This window comes from Micropterus salmoides, unplaced genomic scaffold (genome assembly GCF_014851395.1).
Source record: "Micropterus salmoides isolate LMB-PRFRI ecotype aquatic unplaced genomic scaffold, ASM1485139v1 Ms_hic_scaffold_3, whole genome shotgun sequence".
Taxonomy (NCBI): Eukaryota; Metazoa; Chordata; class Actinopteri; order Centrarchiformes; family Centrarchidae; genus Micropterus; species Micropterus salmoides.
The window spans coordinates 22,482,574-22,504,280 of NW_024042261.1; the positions used below are offsets into that span (position 1 = coordinate 22,482,574).

The window sequence follows — 21,707 nt, forward strand, 5'->3', positions numbered from 1 at the left end:
TAAAGAATTAATAAGGAAACACTAAATTATTATACACTAAATTATATTTATAAGATTTGTACCTTATATGGCATTTTATATAAAACAAATTTTTAACTCAAACTTATTTAGTGAATATCGTACATGTCAATGTACAGTTGAGTCAGTTTTCTCTGGGCACAATATGGACATGTTTTAAAGTTTACAGATGTGAGAAATAAGCATATCGTCACACTACAATATTTATTTTATTTAAATTTTTAGAAGCACAATGTCTGTGTTCACAGCTTTGTGATGTCATGACAGTCCCTGCATGTGTTTGTTTTTACTGTGAAAAGTTGGACTGTTTCTGAAACAGACTGAGTTCAGCTGCCTTGTTATTCAGCTAACCCTCACACACTTTTGCTCTACCTTCACCACCACCAGGCACTAGAAATGAATTCAGATTGTTAGCTTGCCAAGTGGTCCAAATTAACAGTGAATCCTCCAAGCAGCAGTTTACAGGTTCTTACGGGAAATGTGTGAGAATGTGCTGATTCTGGCGCTCCTAATTAAAAACACATCTTAACTCTGCTGTGTCTCACTGCAGTTATAGCTCGCTGCCTCCACAGGAGCCTGCTGAAACCCCTCCTCACCCCAGCCTGATGACTCAGATTCGAAGGAAAGTCAGCTCTTGTTTCAAAGAGCTGCTGACGTGCCTCCTCCCTCCTATCACATTCCCATAAAACCAGTGTTTCAGTGTTAAAACACTAAGCAGACCCATGTGTACAGTGAACAGTTTCACTCTTTGTTCTTAGTGTGACCTTAGGCTACATGTAACACCAAAATACTAAGGGTATAAGGCTGCAGGGTGTATGCACGTTTTCACAATCAGTTATGTAATTTTAATTGCCTCAATATGTTGCCAAAATAACACATAAAAACTGAATTGAAAACAAATTTTGATGAAATGATTTACTCTGTGGTATTCGGACTATTATCCCTTTGGTTGGCAAATTGTGGCCTGTGAGTCAAGTCCAGTCCTCCAGAAAAAATACTGGTCCCCTTAGTAAAGCTGAAGATTTCTCTTTCAAATTTTACAGTGTTGAGAGTTAATATAACTTTTAGCAAATCTACTGTAGATAACGATGTAAATGGCTCATGTAAAACCTCATAACATTTCGTGGTGTCCACACTTCAATAGAGAGACATGTAAAGGTAAATGCACTTTTATTTTCACATACACATCGCAAAATTCATTCTCTACATTAAACCCATCCATCAAAGGAGCCACTGTACAGCGCCTGGGGACCAACTCCAGATATACAACACTGGTCAAAGGCGCTGACTGGATAACCTAACATGTTTTTGATGGTGTGGGAAAGCGGAGCACCCAGGGGAGACCCACACAGACACAGAAAACATGAAAACTACACACAGAAAGGCCCGGGGCAACCGGGGTTTGAACCCAGGATCTTCTTTGCTATCCACTGGGTCACCGCGCCACCATGCTACCCTAGCAGATTCATGTCTCCCGACCACAAATAGTTTGCAGTCTAACTGAAATTGTATGCTGATGACATGTGTTTCTACAACAACAGCACCTTCATTCATCCACAACTGAAGCAGGCTGTTGTTTATCATATGTGGATAACCTGTTAATTACTTTTGGTTAGACAACGGACATATTCGCAGATGAGTAATTTTTTGCCAATAAGTACAAACATTAGCTGCTGTAACTTGGTTAGCCCAAATGTACAAATAGAAACTCTAGAGCCTGTATGAGGCTAAATTTAGGCACAATGCTGCTTTGAGCTAGATGCTAACATCATAATGCTAACTTACTGATATAAAGCAGGTATTATGTTTACTAATGATGTTCAGGATCTTAATTTAGTGTGTTAGCATGTTGTCAAAATTTGCTAATTATCAGCAGAGGCCGACAAAGTTTGACCTGATGATGGTGCTAGATTAAAAGTTAGCAGATCCACAAAGTCATTAGGATTCATACTCTGAGGACCATGAATGTCTGTACAAACTATAAAGTAGTTATACTTTGGTGGACACACTGATGGACACTGCTGGGTACAATCTTAAAACAAACTGAAAAGAAACCAGCACATCACAGGCCTGTGTTTCCACTGCACTGTAAAATGTCGGTCCTCCAATAAGCAATGCTTCTGCTCCGAAGCATCACCCTGCTTATTTTCGTTTTCTCTTCTCCCACATAGATTAGACTCGATGGACCGTGATCTCACACTCCTCCGCCATCTCCACTTTTGGCACACTTCTGGTCCGTTTGGGGTCACTGCTGCATAATAACAGTGAAAACATGTTTTCACTGGCCTGAATTCAAAGGAGCTGCAAAATTCTAACCAGTTCACATTTAGCTTCCTTGCCAAAAAGATATTAAGACCTCTTGCTTTATCAACTTAACACCGCCGCTGGAGGATTACGGGGAAAAGAGGATTACTGTCATGGAGTCTTGCTTGAGTGGGAGACTGATATTAGAAGGGAGATGCTATCTGGATGGAGTAAATTGCCTCATCTTGGAGGCAGATAATGAAACTCACAGAGCAGAGAGAAGAATATGTGAATGTGTTTGCCTCTATTTCAGTTGATGTCTGTATTTGTCTCTCTCTTTACCGCTCTTTTCTGTCTTCTTAAAGCAGTGTTGTTTTGTGTATTAAAGAGAGGAGGGCAGCTCGTTTTCAGTGGGAGTTCATTGCCGTGACATTTGCCTCTTTCTCACCACAGCCCTCTGAACTCTCTGTGGTTGTGTCTTGGAGAGTTTCCCAAACACTGTTATGCAATCTCCTAAGCTTTCCTCCATTTGTTATCCTCTAACTTTTCTCGCCCAAATCCATCCTTTCATATTTATTGTCTCAGTTTTGTTATATAGTTGAATATTTCTCCTTTATTTGTGCTGGATAAACATCAACTATTTTCTTCCCTGTTCTCTCTCCTCCACCCCTGGGTTCCTCCTCTCCCACCCACCCCGCCTTCTAATTGGTTTTCTTTCCCATTTCTTTTCAGTTTTTTCCCAGCCAGACTCTCTGGTTGGGAGGAACGGCTTTCACTGGATTCTCTGCGACACTCTGCGAACATCAGCAGCAGCTGCAGCAGCTCTCAAAGACTTCACTACATCATCTGGTAAGTAGATTTTTGTCCTGAATTGTGAATGAAAGCTGCTCTTCAGTGTTTCAGCGCACACAGGTGAAGTCTGCACATGTCAGGGTGCTGGGCTGAGATGATGTCTTTTGACTTTAGGGTTCAGAGCAGAAGTAGTGGCATCTTTTAATTCCCTCAGACACTGTGTAGAGATGACTGTTGAGCTGGATTATATAGAAAACTTGGAGGCAGAGGAGGAAGAAGTATTCAGATCCTTTACTTAAGCAAAAGTAGCAATACCACAGTAAAAGTCCTGCAATCAATATCTTACTTAAGTAAAAGTACAGACGTATTCTCCACAAAATGTACTTCAAATAAAAGTAATCATTATGTAACAGAATGGCCCATGTCAGTGTTAAATTGTTATATATAAAATTAATTACTTATTGTTACTGATGCAATCAAGTTTAAGCCATATTTTAATGTTGCTCCTGGTCAAGGTGGAGCTGACATTGACTATTAATAATCCTAATATACAAACACTAATACTTAATTACTTATAATCTATATAGAAAATCTTCATATGTGAGGTGAGTGTTAACTAAAGCTGTCAGACCAGTGGAGTAAAAAGTACAATAATACTCTCTGAAATTTGGTGGTGTGAAAGTACAAAGTGGAAGAAAATTGAATACTAAAGTAAAGTACATCTCAAAATTGTGATCAGGTAAAGTACTTGACTAAATTTACTTAGTTAGAGTACTTTCCACCTCCAGGTATAGCATTTTTCAGCAATGGAGGGTTCAAATAAATGTGCAGCTTCGCCTTTAACAGCCTGATAATGGGTTACAGTAAATGTGGATATTATCAGTGCGCTGCAGCTGGTCTTAAGGCAATGTGCCAAACTTTCCCAAATGGTTGTTGGATGTCGCTGATTTCTTTCTTACAGAGAAAATTGAGCTTTGAGCTGCCTGTAAAAGTTCATCTCAATCACCCATGTTGTGTGTCCAGAAGATGAATCTTAATCACTGGACTTATTGAAATCAAAACTCCGGGCCAGTGACTGGGTTCAGTTTTCTCTGGAGTTCTTTCATGTGGGCATCACCCTTATGAGATATACTACAGCAAGCGACAAAAAAAAAAAATGCAAGAATGTCCTAACTGTCAGCAGATTGTGAACCTACATTAAAAAAACAAGACAACAAGCTGTTTTGGCTGTATAATCTGAGACAAACCATGTGTGTAGTTGTACAGTAAGCATCGTAGTTCACTTATTAGTGGTCTACAAACAGTGGACCTGTCTTTTGTACAGTTATTGTATTGTTTCCAATCATCTGAGGGCTACTGAGGAGTAATGGCAGACAGTTGTTCAGACTCTCCAGTCCTCTTGTCTGCTCTCCTCTTCTGCCAGGAAGACATGACATGCATTTTCTTTCTCCCTCCTCCTTTTTTTTCTCACTGTTTCTCTTTTTCTTTGTCTTTCTAGTCTCCCTTCTTCCTCTCTCTCTCTCTCTCTTGTTAAGCTTTCAGTTCCAATTAGCAGAACTGCGGCTAGACGACAAAAACTTTTCTCATCATTGTCACAAACCGCAAACAGCAAGTCCTCATGAGTAAACCATAAAGTTGGATCCCACAAGAAGCCGGTTCTCTGAGACAGTGATCCTGTCCTGCTCAGCTCATCAGCTCAGTTTACGGTCCTGTGACGCCTGTCCTGCTGTCGGAAAGACGGCCAAACAGGGCCACAGTGGAGACCAGCCGGTGTCTCTCTTGACCACAGACCATGCAGGAAAAACGCTGTGAGCAAGGTTGCTGTAATATAAACACACTTACTGATTTTATACAGGTTAGGTAGCAGCAATGTCCAATTTGTTATCCCTCATACTGTGCAAGCTGGATCAGCTGAGGAGTGTGGTTCTTGATTCAGGTTCACACACAAACAGGAAACAGAAGCAGACAGAAAGAGAAGAGAACTAGAGGATGAAGCTTTTTAAACTTTCAAGTGTGACTGTGAGTAGTTTCTGAGTAGGCCCATCTGGTATTCAGAATCTCATCAAACTTTTACTAGAAACATCTGTGAAGAAACTGTGAGTGCCATTTTTTGTTTTGAAGGTATAAATAATCATTAGCTCAGGAATTTGCATTATTTTTGTCCTCCTGAACTGAAAAAAACAGAATTTGTAGTCACCAACTTTGAATGTCTCTCACTTAAACATGTAGCTGTCAGATAAAGTGAATATTATTTGGTTTAACATTTAAATTATTCAACCAAAATAAGGGGTGTTTGATGTAAAAACTTTAGGATTATGGATGCTGGTTGCATGTAAAAAAAAAAAAAAAAAAGCAAAACCATTTGTGCCACTGCTTGTCATATAATTGTCTTTTATTTCAGGCAATTTTTCCCCCATCACTTCCCACCATGTGTCTTCCCTGAAACAGAGAATGCTGTTCTTAGTATCATGACTCTTGACCCATTATTTCACCAGCTGGAACCAAAAGCTGCACCTGTGTTAATAAACACAAGTTCCACGTGGATGTTGTTACAGTCAAATTGCAATAAAAAAAAACTCCACCTTGGCATGTTTTAATATTTCAGCTATTAGATTTGATAAAAGATTTCCTTCCATCTAATGAATAATGCCAACTCAGTAATGTAATATGGTTATTTCAATTTTTCTTTGCCCTCAAGCTCAGTGAGAAGAATTAATATATTTCTCTGTTCGTACAAGTGAAGTGCCTGATTAATTATGTTTTAAATAGACACTAGTAAAGTATTTAAAATTATATATGCTATGTTTTGAAAAGTTAGCCCATTTTTACTTTGGGACTAAATGTCAGTGTGCTTGAACACTGAATATTGCAGCAGTTTTAACTGGCCGTCATCCTGCAGGGTTTTTATCTTGTTTTAAATAGTAATGTTATGAAGTTGTAGCTCTCAGCCAGTCACAATCTAGTTTTTTAACTGGAGAGGATAATACTTAAATTCATTTCACAGATTCGCTTTAACTGCAACTAAAACTGTAACCCAGTGCCACAGTGTGTTTGACAAGAAAAGGTAAATTGAGTCTTATATTGCAAGTCCTTAAATTATGTTGTAAAACACTCATTTCAGTGTGTTTACATATGCTGCCCATGTGTCATCTGAAAATGCTTGATTTAAAGTGAGTGGCTTTTTTGGTGCACTTTTGTTTAATCACTGTTATCCAGCTGTTTGTATTTCAGTTCAAACTTTGGTGTAACTCCTCTACAGTTTGTAAACCATAATGTTCCCAAATACCTTTCTTTATTCTTGTGAGTCTTTATGTTTTTTTTATTTATTTCTCTTTTCTCTCTCAGCCGTGACGCTGCAATGACCTCACTCAGGCTGGTGCCCTTGCTGCACTCCCTCCTTCTCCTCCAAGTCCATCTTTCCAACCAGATAGAGGACAACAAGATCCCTCCCAGTCTGTGCACTGGTCACCCTGGTATCCCGGGCTCTCCTGGAGCTCACGGGAGTCCTGGTCAGCCGGGGAGAGACGGGAGGGACGGGAGAGATGCTGTTCCTGGGGAGAAGGGAGAGAAGGGGGACAGGGGAGAACCAGGTGCTCTAGTTTTTCTTATATGTGTGTGAATATGTGATAAATGTCTGCAGTGGATGCTCATGTCCTCTTCCTCTCAAAGGTGAGACAGGAGTGCGAGGCCTGACAGGGGACAGAGGTGACCCAGGAGATAAAGGAGAGAGGGGCCAGGCAGGAGAGTGTGCGGTGGCCCCCAAATCAGCCTTCAGTGCCAAACTATCTGAGACCCGCACTTTACCCCCGACGGTAGGCGATGTAGTGCGCTTCGACAAGATCGTGCTCAATGAGCAGGGCGACTACAACGCGGAGACGGGACGCTTCACCTGCAAAGTCCCTGGAGTGTACTACTTCGCCGTCCACGCCACAGTGTACCGTGCCAGCCTGCAGTTTGACCTGATGAAAAACGCACACACGGTGGCATCTTATTTCCAGTTCTATGGCAACTGGCCCAAACCGGCATCTCTATCAGGCGGCTCCCTGCTCCACCTCGTCCCTGGTGACCAGGTGTGGGTCCAGATGGCTCTGTCAGAGTACAACGGATTATACTCCAGCACCAAGACAGACAGCACCTTCACCGGCTTCCTGGTGTACTCAGACTGGAAAAACTCGGCTGTTTTTGCATGACGTGCATATGAACAAAACAAAGTCATATCCCAATTTGGGAAATGAACCACAACCGGTTTCTTTTTTCTTTTTTTTTTGTTCGTTCAGTTGTTCTAATTGAGCAGTTCTGGATAAAAACAAGTGAATAAGATGTGACTTGGTACATCTGTATTTGTGTAAGAAGTAAAAGAATAACACTCCAGACAATGTTACTTGAATGGCACATACCGTACTGGTGAAGTGTGAGGTTGTGAGGTACAGACACACACAAGCAGCAGTAACATTTATTCAGTGTCTGTTCTTCTGTTCTTTAAACTGCTGTGGCACTAAATTCTCTTAACAGATGTTATGACAAAGGCCTCCAGCCAACTCCAGGCCACACAGCTTTCATGCTACTATTGCACTTCGTCTTCCTGTTAATTTCTGCACAGCGAACATGAAGAAATGAATAAATGATTGTTGTTTTTAAAACACACACACACACACACACAGACTGACATACTTGATACTTGACAAACGTGAGGAGATCAGTTTGACTAATTGTTGCAATAAGTCAGTTCTAAACTTTCAACTTGAGAGATATTTGATATTTGTATCACTACTTAAGTTGAAGTATTATCAGCAAAATGTACAAGTATTTAAAGTAAAACTACTCTTTCTGCAGAAAAATAGCTCCTTTGAGTCATATATTATTGTGAATGAAAAGATAAAATTGTTAATACTGACACATCAGTATGTGGCATTTTACTGTTGTAGCTGCTCAAAGTGGAGCTAGTTTTAATAAATCTGAGGGGTTATGAGATGACTGATAGGACAGGAAGGGAGAAACAATTCACACTCCCCCTCCCCTCCTTTTTGAATAATTTCACTTCACTGAGCTTCAAATTGTCATTTAAATGAAACCATCTGAGAAGTTTAGACAGGAATTCACTCCCTGTTGGAGCTGCTAACAACTCATAGACATCTGAAACACGACAACTGCTCTTTTGTGAGGGGTCACAAGCCCAAAGGTTTGGGAACCACTGGTTTAATCGTTAACATGTTTTTTAAACGTTTTTTAAACCTTAATCTGAGAAGTAAGTAGTAGCTTTAACTGTTAATAGATAAATGCAGTGTGCAACGTTTCCCTCTGAAATGTAATGGATTACATGAATAAAATAGCATAATGTGGAAATACTTTAAGTAAACTTAAAAATTTAAGTACTTCAAAAGTACAGTACTTCAGTCAGTAAATGTACTTGGTTACGTTCCACCACTGCCTGATTAATCAACTTTCACTTGGCACTTTTATCAATAAAATTTGACACCCAACTCTCTGGTTTTTATTACCAAAGGCAAATCACTACCAAAGCAAATACCATAATAAAAAAAGCTGGAAAATATTCATTTTCCACTGGATTTACTGTGTTTACCTCTGCCTAATGATTTTCCCAAATGCTGAAAGTACCTCTCCAGCTACAACACAGTGAGCAGGTTGATGCAAGTCATCTCCTTCTTCCCGTCACTGATAATAAATGAAACTATTAAGAACATGTATTATTTCCCAGTTTACTGAGCTCAGTCCTCTCTTGACAGTTTTCTTGAGGCAGGATTTTTTATTTAGGAGGGTAAACACAGACAAGACCAGAACCCAAGACAGGCCTGTCAAACACACTACCTCAGACATGAGGAAATTTTATTTTCCCTCCATTCCCTGAGACTCCTCCACATAATTAAGCTTTAAATATATCCTCATAACCTTTCCCTCTAGGGTAGAATAAGAGAAGCAGGGAGTTAATCAATTCTCCCCTGGCATCAATACGTTATTTCCATAAGTTAAAGGCACAAAAATCTTCCCCTAACTGCTTGAAGCTGATGGCCAAGCAGACAGTGACATCACCCTGAAATCTCATTGGTGGGCGGGTGTGAAGGAGAGTGAGGAGCACGAGTTTGGCATCTGGATTAAAGATTTGATGCAGATACAGTGTAGTTAAAATAGTGAGACATGTATGACAATATGGTAGACAAAAGTGTGAACACTGTTTTGAAGGCATGGCCATAGCGAGGATTTTGGAAAATACTGAGCTCAAAATCCCCCCAGCATAACCCAACCACTGTGAGAGATATTTGACTAGCCACCAAAAATGTCTGTAAAGTTGTATGTTTTGCTCATTTCATTAATTAATTTAAGTTATATTATATTTTCTGTACATTGTATGTCCCTACATGACTGTTTTACGCCTGCTTAAAGAAACCCTTTTCTACCCATAATAGACATTTCTAGCTACTCGAAATATCTAATATTTAGATATTTCTACAACCTTGCCTGAGGTTGCCAAACAACCAGTGGAGACTCCAGAAGCAAGTATGGAACATAAATTTCTCCTCAGGTCGTCAAAAATCCCCAAATTAAAATGAAGATATGTGTAGGTAGTAACTGAAGTAGCTGAGTCTATTCTATTAAAACGAAAAATATTATTTGAGGATGAAACCAGAATCTAGAAGAAATATGCTGTTATTCTTGCTGATTTGGCAAAGTTGGTTCATCTAGTTGGACGTACTACTTTGTCCAGCAGGGGGCAGTGTTGTACCACTGTTCAGCAGCTAAAACACTGTCTGCAGGGAACATCTGCATAGGAAAAGTGTCGAGTATCGTCAGTTTGTGTTTCACATCATCTGGGCAGGACTGAACATTTCAGCCAGCTATATCAACAGTCCCGAGGTGTCTTTTTGATGTGTGCAACACTGGCTCTGCAGGAATGTACAGGACATCAGGATTAATTAGTTCAACACCTGTTCCAGTAGTATTTCCCATTGTGTCACAAAGGGACTCCCTTCACAGATTTTTACAATTCACAAGCTAGACAAAGAAACTGAAAGTGATTTATTAAGAGAACTTCAACACAAATTAAAATAATTAGGTGTTTTAAATATATAACTGTTAAATTAAGCCATAACTGTGCAAATATTGGCACTTATGTTCTCTATTGTTTTTAAAAGTGTAAATGCTAAATCAGAGTGATTGTTTTCATAATAAAACCACATTTGTGAGGCACCTCAGACATAAGTTGACAGATCAATAAGAAGACCTGTGCTATTATCTGTTCATTATGAATGTGTGAAAGTTTAGGTTTATAGGATTATAGGTTTAATCAAAAAAATTAAATGTTAAAGTTTAGAACTGTCCACATGTAATATGAATAACTTGTTGTAGCCACTGAGGTGTGAGAGAGGGTTTTGTTCTCCAGTCTGGATTAGATGTTTAAATTTAAATATATTCTCATTAATTTGTACCTTTATGAGTCTTCCTATAGTCTAATTTTCCACATTCCTAAGGATGTGGGCAAGAGTAAAAGTGTAATACTGTAGTAGTATCAGTAGACTACATCTACGCTGCTATGGCACACTCAGGGAAAATCTCCACTGAAGTTTACTTAAAACCCTCTATCTCTTGTAAGATAATCTCTGAAGATGTCTAAAAAGAAAACATGTACAGTTTAGTCTGGAGAGTATTATTGAATCAGATATTCAGGGTATTTTCATATTGAAATGGTGATGGTAAAAATGCTACATTGGCCTTTTTAACTGCAAATCTTAACCAAGCAAACTCACTCACTTACTTACTTAAACCAACTATCAATGTTTGTCATTTTTACTGGCTTTCTTTTTTCTTCAGTGCAGTGATGTCTCAAACTTTTTCTCCAACTCCATCCAATCCATAAGTGGATTTATTTTTATCAATCATTAACTGACTAAAAGATTCAGGTAAGCAAAATAGCCTTGCTTGCATCAGAGTGGAACAGTAGGCCTTTCACATTTCTCAGTTTGTACCTCCTCTCCTCCTCGAGGGGCCTTTTAGGAAATGAGATGTCCTTTAAGATGGCCGTGCTTAGATCAATATCCGGGTCACAGGCAGAGGATTGAGGATCAAGGAGGCGAGGACGCACAAAATAGGTGAAATGAGAAAGGCCCCATGCCAGTCTAAGGGAGCCCGCCCCCCAGTTTGAGAACCACTGCTTCAGTTAGACATTGCCCATAAAGAGAATCATTTTCATGGTGTAGGTCATTCTACAATACAGACTCACCAAAAGCTCCAAATACAGGTGTATTTATACTATAATCAACTTATAACCCTTGACTAGATACAGGTGATCTACGTTTAACTTTATTTATGTGATTTTTAAAACCAACTGGCTGCACCAGATTTAGATATGTTCTGTTGTCCTTTAACATGAAAGGGTACTTTTCTGTGTAAAGAAGCCACATTAAATCCCCTTTGATTCAATGTTATGAAACCATAAAATGTAAGAACTTTATATGAATATGTTTTATAGGAGTAATCTATTAGTAATCTATTTCAGTCCTTTTTAAGTCCCTCCTTCTTTTTGTGTAAGAACAGTGGCATCCGAAGGTGAAAGTTCAAGTACCACGAGGGGGGGCTCCTATTATGAGCCCTCAGACCTGATGGCTATCATCCAGCTTCCTACTTCGAGAGTCACCAGCTTTAATCTCTGCAAGGCCCATACATCACTTCACGCCCTGCATTTTATCAAGGCTATCAGTATCATCTGGAGTAATTGCAACAAACCTCTTAATTACAGTTGAGTCTGGGTTGGGTTGGCCAGGGCTAATAAACTGCCTGTTTCTTCTTCTTTCTCTTCACATTACTGTCAAACCTTTAAACCATTTCTATTCAACCACACTGTTTGCCCCATTTTACCTTTTGGAAATCTCTCAAAGCAGATTTGATCTTCTATCTAGGACATTTTTCTGTCCTAGATAGAAGAACAACTGTTGTATTTGTGTTTGCAGCATGACAGAGGGCTCCAGCATGTCATGTCAGGCTTGGCAATATCAGAAACAGATACATTACTCTGTAGCTCATCTATGCAGGGGAATTCCCCCATAGGGAGGTCAGAGGTCAGGGCCGACTCCAGATCAGCACTGTTTGTTGCTGCTATAAATTTACCATCTTTGATATTTTAGCTGGGTAGATGCTCACTGTTGTGGTGGTGCACATTAGGACACCAAGACTAAAGCACTCAATGTAGAGATGATGGAGAAAGAAAGACTAAGAGTAAGAGATGGAGACAGTGATCATAAACAGACAAAATACAGCTTGAGTGAGGCAGGGAAGAGCACATGAGTCTGACATTTTCCCAGGACCACCAGAGGTCAAAAGGAAGAGGTCGAATCCCCAGAGTATAAAGCTCTCCTTGGTTGACTCCTCCTTGCTCTTTGCTTGACATCGCACTTCCTTTCCTCTGTTAACACCATCCTCATTTACAACTAAACACGTAAACACTGCTGAGGCTGGGCTCGTGGGTCAGGAGACACTAAAACAACCCCTCGATTTGTTTGTTTAAGACAGTAGATAGTAGAATCCAGTAGCAACCTGTGCACACCAATCTCTCACAATCACTGCAAAAAATAAACTAAAATTACAATGTATTGTGGATTAATGTCATTGAGTGCATTATTTTATGTGAGCTGATGTCTGGTATGGAGCTGGGGATATTTTTAGAGAGGACATTGGGAACGGGAATGAAGCTGTAAACCACAAGGCTCTGGTGAATTGTCATATGGTGTTGGACGTGGTCCCATAAGACCATTAGGGGCCCACTCCTTTAACCCTGCAACCCCTCTGCAGGCCTCAAACCCTCCCTTTGTCTGCACAGATGCAAGACATGAACAATGAACCATCCCTGGACTCAACTGTTCCATTATCTCTGGTTTCAGATACAGCGTGGACAGGTGCAAAGGAATCTGTAATGTGTGGGGCCAGTCACAGTGGAAATACTTCCTACCGTGTTCCAGTTGCAAAGATCTGCATCACCCCTCTACATATGAAGGGAGGGGGGGGGCAACCTGTGTGGACGGATGTCATGAAAAGATGGTAAAATCATTTACACCAAATTTGGTAAAAGATACTAAGGCCAAAGCTTAAAATATGAGAGTTCCAGTAAACTATGTTGGTGTGAATGTAAGATGGAAATGACGTCTACATGACCTTTTTGAGCCAGCATGCACAGTACCAGGACCCTGAAACTGAAGCATTAATTTCATTTTTTACACCTGTATTTTTCCTACTGCGACATATCAAAAATGTGATGACCTCCACCCCATGCTTTCTGCACTGTTTTTTCTGGGCTTCACATGAAGGCACCACAATCAGCAACATGGGGAACACCTATAATTTGTGGCTGAAGCAGGGGCGAGTTCAATCTCAAAATGTTTTGCACCGAAACAACATGTTTCCTTGCAACGTTCTGCAACGTTCTGCAACAGGCTTGATACGGGTTTTCTCCCGTTTGGTGGGCGTGTCTCAGGTATTACCCAATCAGTGGCAACAAGTTTGTAAACACAACAGTTTTAAGAAGGCAGGAAAATGCAGTGCGCTTGCGTACACAACAGGGTGTTCAGAGAACCACCGTTTCTGTTGAAAAAAACGTTTTGCTTGCTTCTGTATGTCTGCAATAGTTTCCCAAAAATATATTTTGACTTCTCTGCATGCTCCCTTGCTATCTAGTCTCTCGACACAGGGTGTTCGGGTTTACTACTCACTCAGATTGGTCAGATTGGTTGGAGGCATATCCTGTGCAGTTGTTTATTGTAACAATAAATACTGGTGCATCTCAGAGAATTAAAACTTCTAGAAAAAGTTATTTTTTTGAAATATTTCAGGCCCCTTTTTTGTTTTAATCTTAATGATTTCAGTTTACAGTGTTGGAAATCAAAAATCCATCTCTCAAAATATTAGAATGAGTGACAAACCATTTAATAAATGTCGACTTGAGAAGAGCCTTTAACCTCCCAGTCTGGTTCAGAACACACAACCACAATCACGGAGAAGACTTCTGACGTGACAGTTGTCCAGAAGACACTTACTGACACCCTCCACAAGGAGGGTAAGACAGAAGGTCACTGCTAAAAGGTCTGGCTGTTCGCAGAGTGCTGTATCAAAGCATATTCATGGAAAGTTGACTGGAAGTTTAAAGTTTGGCAGGAAAAGGTGCACAAGACAAAATGACTGCAGCCTTAAGAGGATTTACCTTCAAATGTAATAATCTAGAATATATGTCAGTTCCACTTTTTGAATTTAATTAAATTTTCCGAGATATACCTGTATACTCAAGATCAGCCTCAGACCAATTAGTTTCTTCTGTTGAATTTTTTTAACCATATTATAATTCCCATCTTTCTTAAATTAGCTGAGCTAGTCCACCATCTTCCCATGTGCCCCTGCAGTTCACAGTCCCCCAAATGGGAATCACTGCCCTACACTACTGATACAACAGATTTGACCTTTTAATACTATTAATTTATTGACAGAAAATTAATCAGAAACTACTTTGGGAATTAATTAATCATTCAAGTAATTTTGTAAGGTAGTTCCAGCTTCTCAAATGTTAATATTTAATTGGTTTCTTAATCTGATAGTACACTGACTATCTGAACTGTTGGAAGGACAAAACAAGACATTTTAAGGCACACTTTGGTATCTTAGAACTTTCTGGGCAGACTAAATGATTAAAGTGATTTGTAGTGTGTTACTTGCAGCACTAATAAATGTACTTTAGTATCTGATATATATCCATATGTTTCCTGTGTTCGCTGCAGCAAGAGTCTGGCTGTGACAACATTTACAAGGATCATATGATCATAAGAGACAGTTTCATTGATTGTTGTTTTATTATGAACAGAAGACTTGCCCGTTATGTGGCAACTGTAGCATTTAAAAAAAAAACACACAGTAGATTCATGTCTTCAAATCACATTGTCCCACGCTGTCATACAAATTTCAGGTAGCAACAGATGATGGTCATGTGAGCTATTTACAGTTCCACTCCAATCCTTATATTAGGAATACCATTGGCGTTTCAGGAAAACCTTAGAGTGTATACTGACTACAGTCTGATCTCTAGAAACCATTTACATCCTTATCAAAAACTGACATTCAGACCATTTTCACTAATGATATATGTGTATGTAGTAAGGAACATCATGATGTCAGTAATTAGGTATTACATAACTCCAGTCACAAAACAACACAGAAATAAAATTTCTTCAAACAATACAAATGACTTTGAGAGAGAAAAAAAAAAACTTTTCAAAAAAGCAAATGAAGGCCTAGGACAGATTAATTAAATGGTGTCAAAATAATGCCCTGTAAACTTTAAACACAGATCAATAAACACTTCAGCCTCGACTGAAAAAAAATGAGGAAAAACAAAAGGCAAAATTAAATTGTAAAGCCTTATTAGTTTATGCTCCTTTCATACATCAGAAATCCATTCTTTATTACAATGACAAAGGAAAGGGGAAACCTTTTATGGATTATGTGTCAGTGGTGGTTGGAATAATAGAACAATAATAGAACAAATAAATGGAATAAAGCTGTGTTTGATCAGGCCTGACTGGAAAATTATAGATCACTTTCCTTAAATACAGAAAACCCTTTTTTAGTTTTTACATTGCTCTGTGAGAAAAGGTCATCTGTTACAGACGTTTATTCAAATGCTAAAAGGCTTGCACAACAGAACAACAAAAGGTGGCGGTGCAGCTTGGAATAATACACCGTTACACACGCAGCGTTCATACATACGGCATGTGTGCAGTCATTTGTATACTCATGCAATAAAGCGCAGTGTCCGCTTTATTTCTTCACAGCTTGGCCCGCTGACAGCACAACATTTTAAGACATGAGCGGTGGTAAACATTTCAGCATCAGGGAGGGCACTGACGGGTTATCATGGCTACGAGACCTGAGACTTAACGTGGAGATACAGGACTATTTAAACATCTTAGTGCCAAAACAGAGACTGTGGCTGTGTCCCGAATCTGTACTACAGATTAAAAAAAAGCTAGAGTCAAAACAGTCAGTGTGCATACAAAAAAAAAAAGATTTTTGACTGTACTGTATCACAGATGGACACTATATCCCAAAATGCACTGCACGGAGGACATAGAGGAGCTGCTGCTCACAGCTGGAAAAACAAAACAACAACAAAGTGTGGATAGTGGTGGAACAGTTCAGTTACATTTTTTTGTAGTAGCATTTTAATGTTGTAGTTTGATTCAACAGTGCAAGTGTCATTTCCTTTTCTATATGCTGATTTTGTCTATACTCACCACAAAACAGTATTCTATTAAGATTAGCATATAGTACACATATATGCAGTTAATGTAGTATGGAATTGGGACACAGCCCATGTTTTAGTATTTGTTTTCCTTTGTCAAAAAAGATGCACAGATCTGAAACCAAATGTTATAATTTAAGTCTGGTGATATTCGATATATTTTTTTTTGTGTCAATAAATCCCATAAATCTCAATAAATCCAAAACCAAGTACAAGACAAGTTTTGTTTGTGTAGTCAAAGCCCATCTCCACCCATTTTCACTGTTCGAGTAGCATTTTTGTTAAAAACTACAGAGCTTAGTTGTTTCTTTAAAAAAATAAAATAAAATAAAAAAAATTTAACTTCAGTGGAAATGAATGGGCTTGGGGGTCACAGTCAGGGTAAGGAAGCAGTAAAAGTATTAAGAGATAGACTACTGTATTGTTACTAGAAAAATGTAGAATATCACCAGACTTCTCCCTTACACAACCTAGTAAAAACACATCATACAACATCCTGTCAGTGATGTTAAAACTTTAGTAAGTATTAATGCTGATAGGCTGTTCCATGTGGCCGGACGATCCACTTCCGTTGGTCCCTCACACATACACGTCCATAGTGTTGAGGATCATGTGCCGACAGAGTGGGCAGTTCTGCTGGTAGATGGGCTGCCTCAACAGGATGTTTGTACAGTCTCTACACAAGCAGAGGTGCCTGCAGGGCAGCAGCACCACCGTCTTGGTACAGTCCTGACAGATCACACACTTCTTCCTGTCCTCCTGCTCCTTCAGCAGAGTCAGCAGATTCTCAGCAGGTAGAAGATTACTGTCTTTGCCCGAAAAGGACTGCTTCTTTAGCGGCCTGTCTGTGCTTGATGAGGGGAAAACTAAATCCCGCGTCTCCCGGTGGGCTCCATCTCCTGCTCTGCCATCTGGTGGGTCCCGCCTCTCCTCGCCAGGGTCGCCATCGCCACGCACTCTGCTGTTGTTGTCCCCATGGAGCTGTGTCCTCAGAGCCAGACCTAGCTGGCTGCTGAGTCGAGACAGCTGCCGCCAAAGTCTTCTCTCTAGCAGGCAGAGGTGGCGGAGTATCCTGGGCAGGCGCTGCACGGCGCGACGTACAAAGGGTGGGGCGCTCTGCAAGGCTGAAACAAGGCGGTAGAGAGCCAGGTGAAGTCTGCGCAGGGCAGGAATAGAGTTGATATAATCCAGAACTCGAACAGCAGCCTGTCGGGTCAGCTCTGGGTTCAGGTAGGCGGTGGTAGTCAGAGCAATAGTGACAGTGAGCAAGAAGCCATAGATGTTCAATATGAAGATGCTGACAAACATGTGAACCAGCGAGACCAGAAAGTCCAACACAAGTTTACAGGGCGTCCACAGGAAAGCAGAAGTCCCAACCAGGCTGCTGTACAGAAAGGTGAAGGAGGTCAGCGTGAGCTCCAGCACTTTCTGCAGCGGGCTGGAGACCGTCTGCCACACATTGACCGCCGCCAAGTAAATGTTCTGGGTAGCAATGAGTGCATAGTTGACCACTGTGTTAGTGAAATAGACCACCAGGCTGACAGCGATGCCACAGCCCTCCAGCACCCACAGCATCCCTCGACACAGGTGCTCCTTCCCGCGAAGCAGGACGTGCGTGGACAGGTAACCCACCATCTTCAGGCTCTCCAGAAGCCCCTCCAGGCCCAGCACCAAGCTCCCCAGCATGTTTACGCTACCGTGGGCTACGTCTGACGTCGCCTCTGCCATGGTCATCAAGCAACACACGGCGAAGTTTCCCAGCTCCACCACAGAGGTGAGGAGCAGAGTCGGCAGGCTGTTTATGAAGGAGATCACCGCCAGGGTGGTCCGCACCACGGTGTGGACGATGAGAAAGTTCAGGTCCAGCAGCAAGCAGACGGTGTCCAGGCATTTCCCAACAGTGGAGATTAAAAAGTTCACCAAACCCATGGTAATGTATCGATGTTTACCTCTCGGTGCTCTCAGGTCGTCCCAACGGCAAAGTCCATGTCTCGTTTGTTCGTCCTGGCTGAGATTTTCAGACGTGAGCTGTATCTTGCAATATTAGCTACATCTTGTTCACACCGCTCCTCGTTACGTTAAAAGAACGATGCAGTAACTTTCTTCATGTTTTCTTCACAGTTGTTCGGCTGAAACGACGAGCTAACATAGTAAACACACGCGTTACACAGGCGGATGTTTAGGTTCAAACGAGATGCAAACACTTCCGTTTATTCCACCGGTTTCGTTTTGGCTCTCCGTTCAGAACAGCGTCCACACATATTGCATTATTTAATCGGCCACTTAAAAAAATACATGAACCGACAGACTAACTCTAAAGAGACCGAGAAAAACCCTGAAAACGATCCGATACGATGTGTTTACTATCGTTACTGTGGCCGCCATATTTGTTTTGGTCGTGTCAGCTGACCACTTCCACTTCCTTCCGGCGAGTTTCAGCAACGTCACAGAGCCGTTAAGAAATCATGTTTCACATAAAATATATTTAAATAAAATATAGAATATACAAATATAGAATACGATTATATAAATCAAATGAAATACTATATAATTTAAATAAACAAAACAGTTATTTATAATGCAGACATTTTATGAGAAGCTTCTGAGATTAAAAACGATCTATAATTTTGGTGAAAAATAAGCATGTATGTATTATTTTAATAACTTTAAATAACTTTTATCCACTAATCTAAATATACAAATTCAAATCCTTAATTTTATTAATATTACTCATTAATGAAATCAGACAGTAGGCTACATTGACACACTCTCCTCTTTGGGTCAGTGAGAGGGATATTTAAAGAACTGAAATGGGCTTTTTAAACAAATGTTTCTTTTTTAATTTTTATAGCACAAAAAATACCCCATGAAATAGGCTGACCCCCCCCTGCCAGAATTGATTATAAAATAAGGAAACAAGGAAAAAGCTTTCCTTTATTCATATAAACTCTCTGTGATTGTGTGTGTGTCTGAGAGAGAATTGAAAATGATTGAAGCTTCAGCCTTCGTAACCTTTATGCTCACCCATTACCTCAGCCACTGTAGTGACAATGAAACACAAAAGCTTTGCAAACAATATCAACAGTATTTCCTTCCTTGCCTTGTGCCTCATCCTCCCCATCTGAACAGTGAACCTTTTTTTTTTCTTACAAGGGGAAACTCTGTCTGATACGATCATGGGAAATCCCGTTCACACACTTGACAAACAGCATTTGTTTAAGCTTTTAATGATGCAACAGGGATATGTAGTAGTGCAAGAAGCTATTACAGGTACTGTGCATTACTTTGATTCTAGCGGAGAGATTCTAGACCCGCTCCTTTTATGGTAGCTAACCTTCCCTCTGGTTAGCTTCCTTTGTTTGTTTTCAGCTCAACCGAATCCTTCCTCTCTAAATGACCAGAGGTTAAAAAAGGCTTGTTTTGAAACCTCCTGCAGCCTGTCTTTAAGTGTCCTTAATACTGCACACGTATGTGTCTACTAAGACCTCCTGTACACAGAAATACTGAGGCATCCAAATTACTTGAAGGCTATTTAGTAGAACCAAGCTAAGAGTTTCCTTTTCATTTTTTTGCTGTGTGCACCTTCCAGATTTATCAACAGACATGATGTTGCTTGCTTCACGTGCACTCAACACAAGAACCTGAGAGCCCCATTACAGCGGAGACAAAGACAGGATCAGCCAATCATGCAATCCATCTTAAACTCAGCCCTGGAAGCTGTCTCTTCAGTTTAGGTAAAATAAGCAATCAATCTCAAAAATAAAGGGCAGCAAAATGGGAAACAAGACAAGCTTGCACAGGATGAAACAGAGACAACAGGACAAACCAACCCCTTGACGTGCTTCCTACAAGGAGCTGAGGGCCCCACGGATGATTGATTTGCAGCAATTGGGGTTCCCACCTACTGTGGCCTTTCCGCCCTTTAAAGAAATTTGAGCATCTGACCCGCCCTTCCACCTCTTTGTCAGTTCTTCCACACCTCAAAAACATTTCTATTCAGCTTTGCGTCAGCCCTATGGGGAGCTATATCTCTAATATAGAGGTTTAAAAAGACTGACTTTCGATAAAATAACCACCAGACATGAACTCTGATATTCTGCATGCAGGAAACCAAGGGAAACCCCAGGAAGTTACTGGTCCCAGCCAAGTGGGTAAGCCAGAGTGAACAGTGAAGCCTACCAAAGCCCGATGGAAGGTACCATGTATGCCCAAAAATGACATCAAAACCCTGTGACACCCCGTCGCACACGAGAGATGTAACCGTATTGCTTAGATTATAAACTCTCGGCAATCTAGAACAACTATTCGGCCATCAGTGACGCTGCGTTGGTGTTTGGCAGGTGAGCCTTGTAGGTGGGCTGATTAAACAGTGACGATCCGAGTCAGACAAACATACTGAGCCAGGAAACTATCAGAATTACGGTGTTTCTGCCATTGCTCTACGTCATAAAACCACGGTTATGCTGCAAGATCATGCGCAGTAGGCTCTGTTGTCAACAGGAAGTAACCGTGTAGTAGTTTTTTATTGGTCCAAAACTGGCTTCAGTGCTCTCCATTCAAATCTGCGGGGTGGCTTCACCCAGTATATAACTGTGTAACCCCCCTGTAACATAAAAATAGTCATTTTCACAGTGTGTTTGTTGTACAGAATAAACAAAGAAGACATAATGTGTTCATTAGTGAGCTTTAGAGGTGCTGGTATAGACAGATTTTGTTACCGGACAGATCCAGGCTAGCTGTTTTCCCCCTGTTTCAAGTCACTGTGCTAAGCTAAGCTAACTGGCTGCCGGCTGTAGCTTCACGTATGCACCTCAGATATGAGAGTGGTATTGATCTTCTCATCCAACTCTTGGGAAGAAAGCAAATAAGAACATTTACCAAAATGTCAAATGAAAGACTTTTCCACAATGCTAGGGTAGAACTAGGCATATTAAATCTTTGGTGTGACGATTATGGACTGAACAAACCCAAACGCAACGCTTCAGGTTTCTAAAGAGGTTTATTGAGGGGAAAAAGGGGATGTAGAGGGACTGGAGAAAGGGGGGGAAGATGGACACCGGTAGACGTGGGCGCGGGGGACCGAGGAGCTGGCAGGAGAGGTTCAGGCGAGAGGGCCGAGGGGGGCAGGCAGACAGGGTTAGTTCAGGGTGACAGGAGACGAAGAAGTTAGACGTGAACAAGTTCATAAAAAAGCTTGAATGTAGCTGTGGCACCAAGCCTGGAGCGACGACGATCAAGCAGGGATGGAGTGGAGAGCCGGGGTAGAAATACTGTTCGAGATGAGGCTGATAGCTGGCAGGTGTGGCGGTCGGAGATGGAGGTTGATGAGACGCAGGTGTAGGTAGTCAGCAGGGCTCCGGGGAGA

The 21,707-nt window shown here is 40.8% G+C and overlaps 2 protein-coding genes across 2 annotated transcripts; one reads left to right on the top strand and one right to left on the bottom strand.

Moving 5' to 3' along the window:
* Positions 1 to 2,848: 2,848 nt before the first annotated feature.
* Positions 2,849 to 8,534, top strand: c1qtnf5 (C1q and TNF related 5). The gene is made up of 3 exons (XM_038693701.1): positions 2,849 to 3,111; positions 6,400 to 6,644; positions 6,724 to 8,534. The coding sequence occupies exons 2-3, from the start codon at positions 6,413 to 6,415 to the stop codon at positions 7,242 to 7,244; spliced, it is 753 nt and encodes a 250-aa protein (XP_038549629.1). The 5' UTR covers positions 2,849 to 3,111; positions 6,400 to 6,412; the 3' UTR covers positions 7,245 to 8,534.
* Positions 8,535 to 14,870: 6,336 nt separating this feature from the next.
* On the bottom strand, positions 14,871 to 18,738 carry rnf26 (ring finger protein 26). The gene has a single exon (XM_038693730.1). It carries the CDS (start codon positions 18,269 to 18,271, stop codon positions 16,922 to 16,924), a length of 1,350 nt encoding a protein of 449 aa, XP_038549658.1. The 5' UTR covers positions 18,272 to 18,738; the 3' UTR covers positions 14,871 to 16,921.
* Positions 18,739 to 21,707: the final 2,969 nt, after the last annotated feature.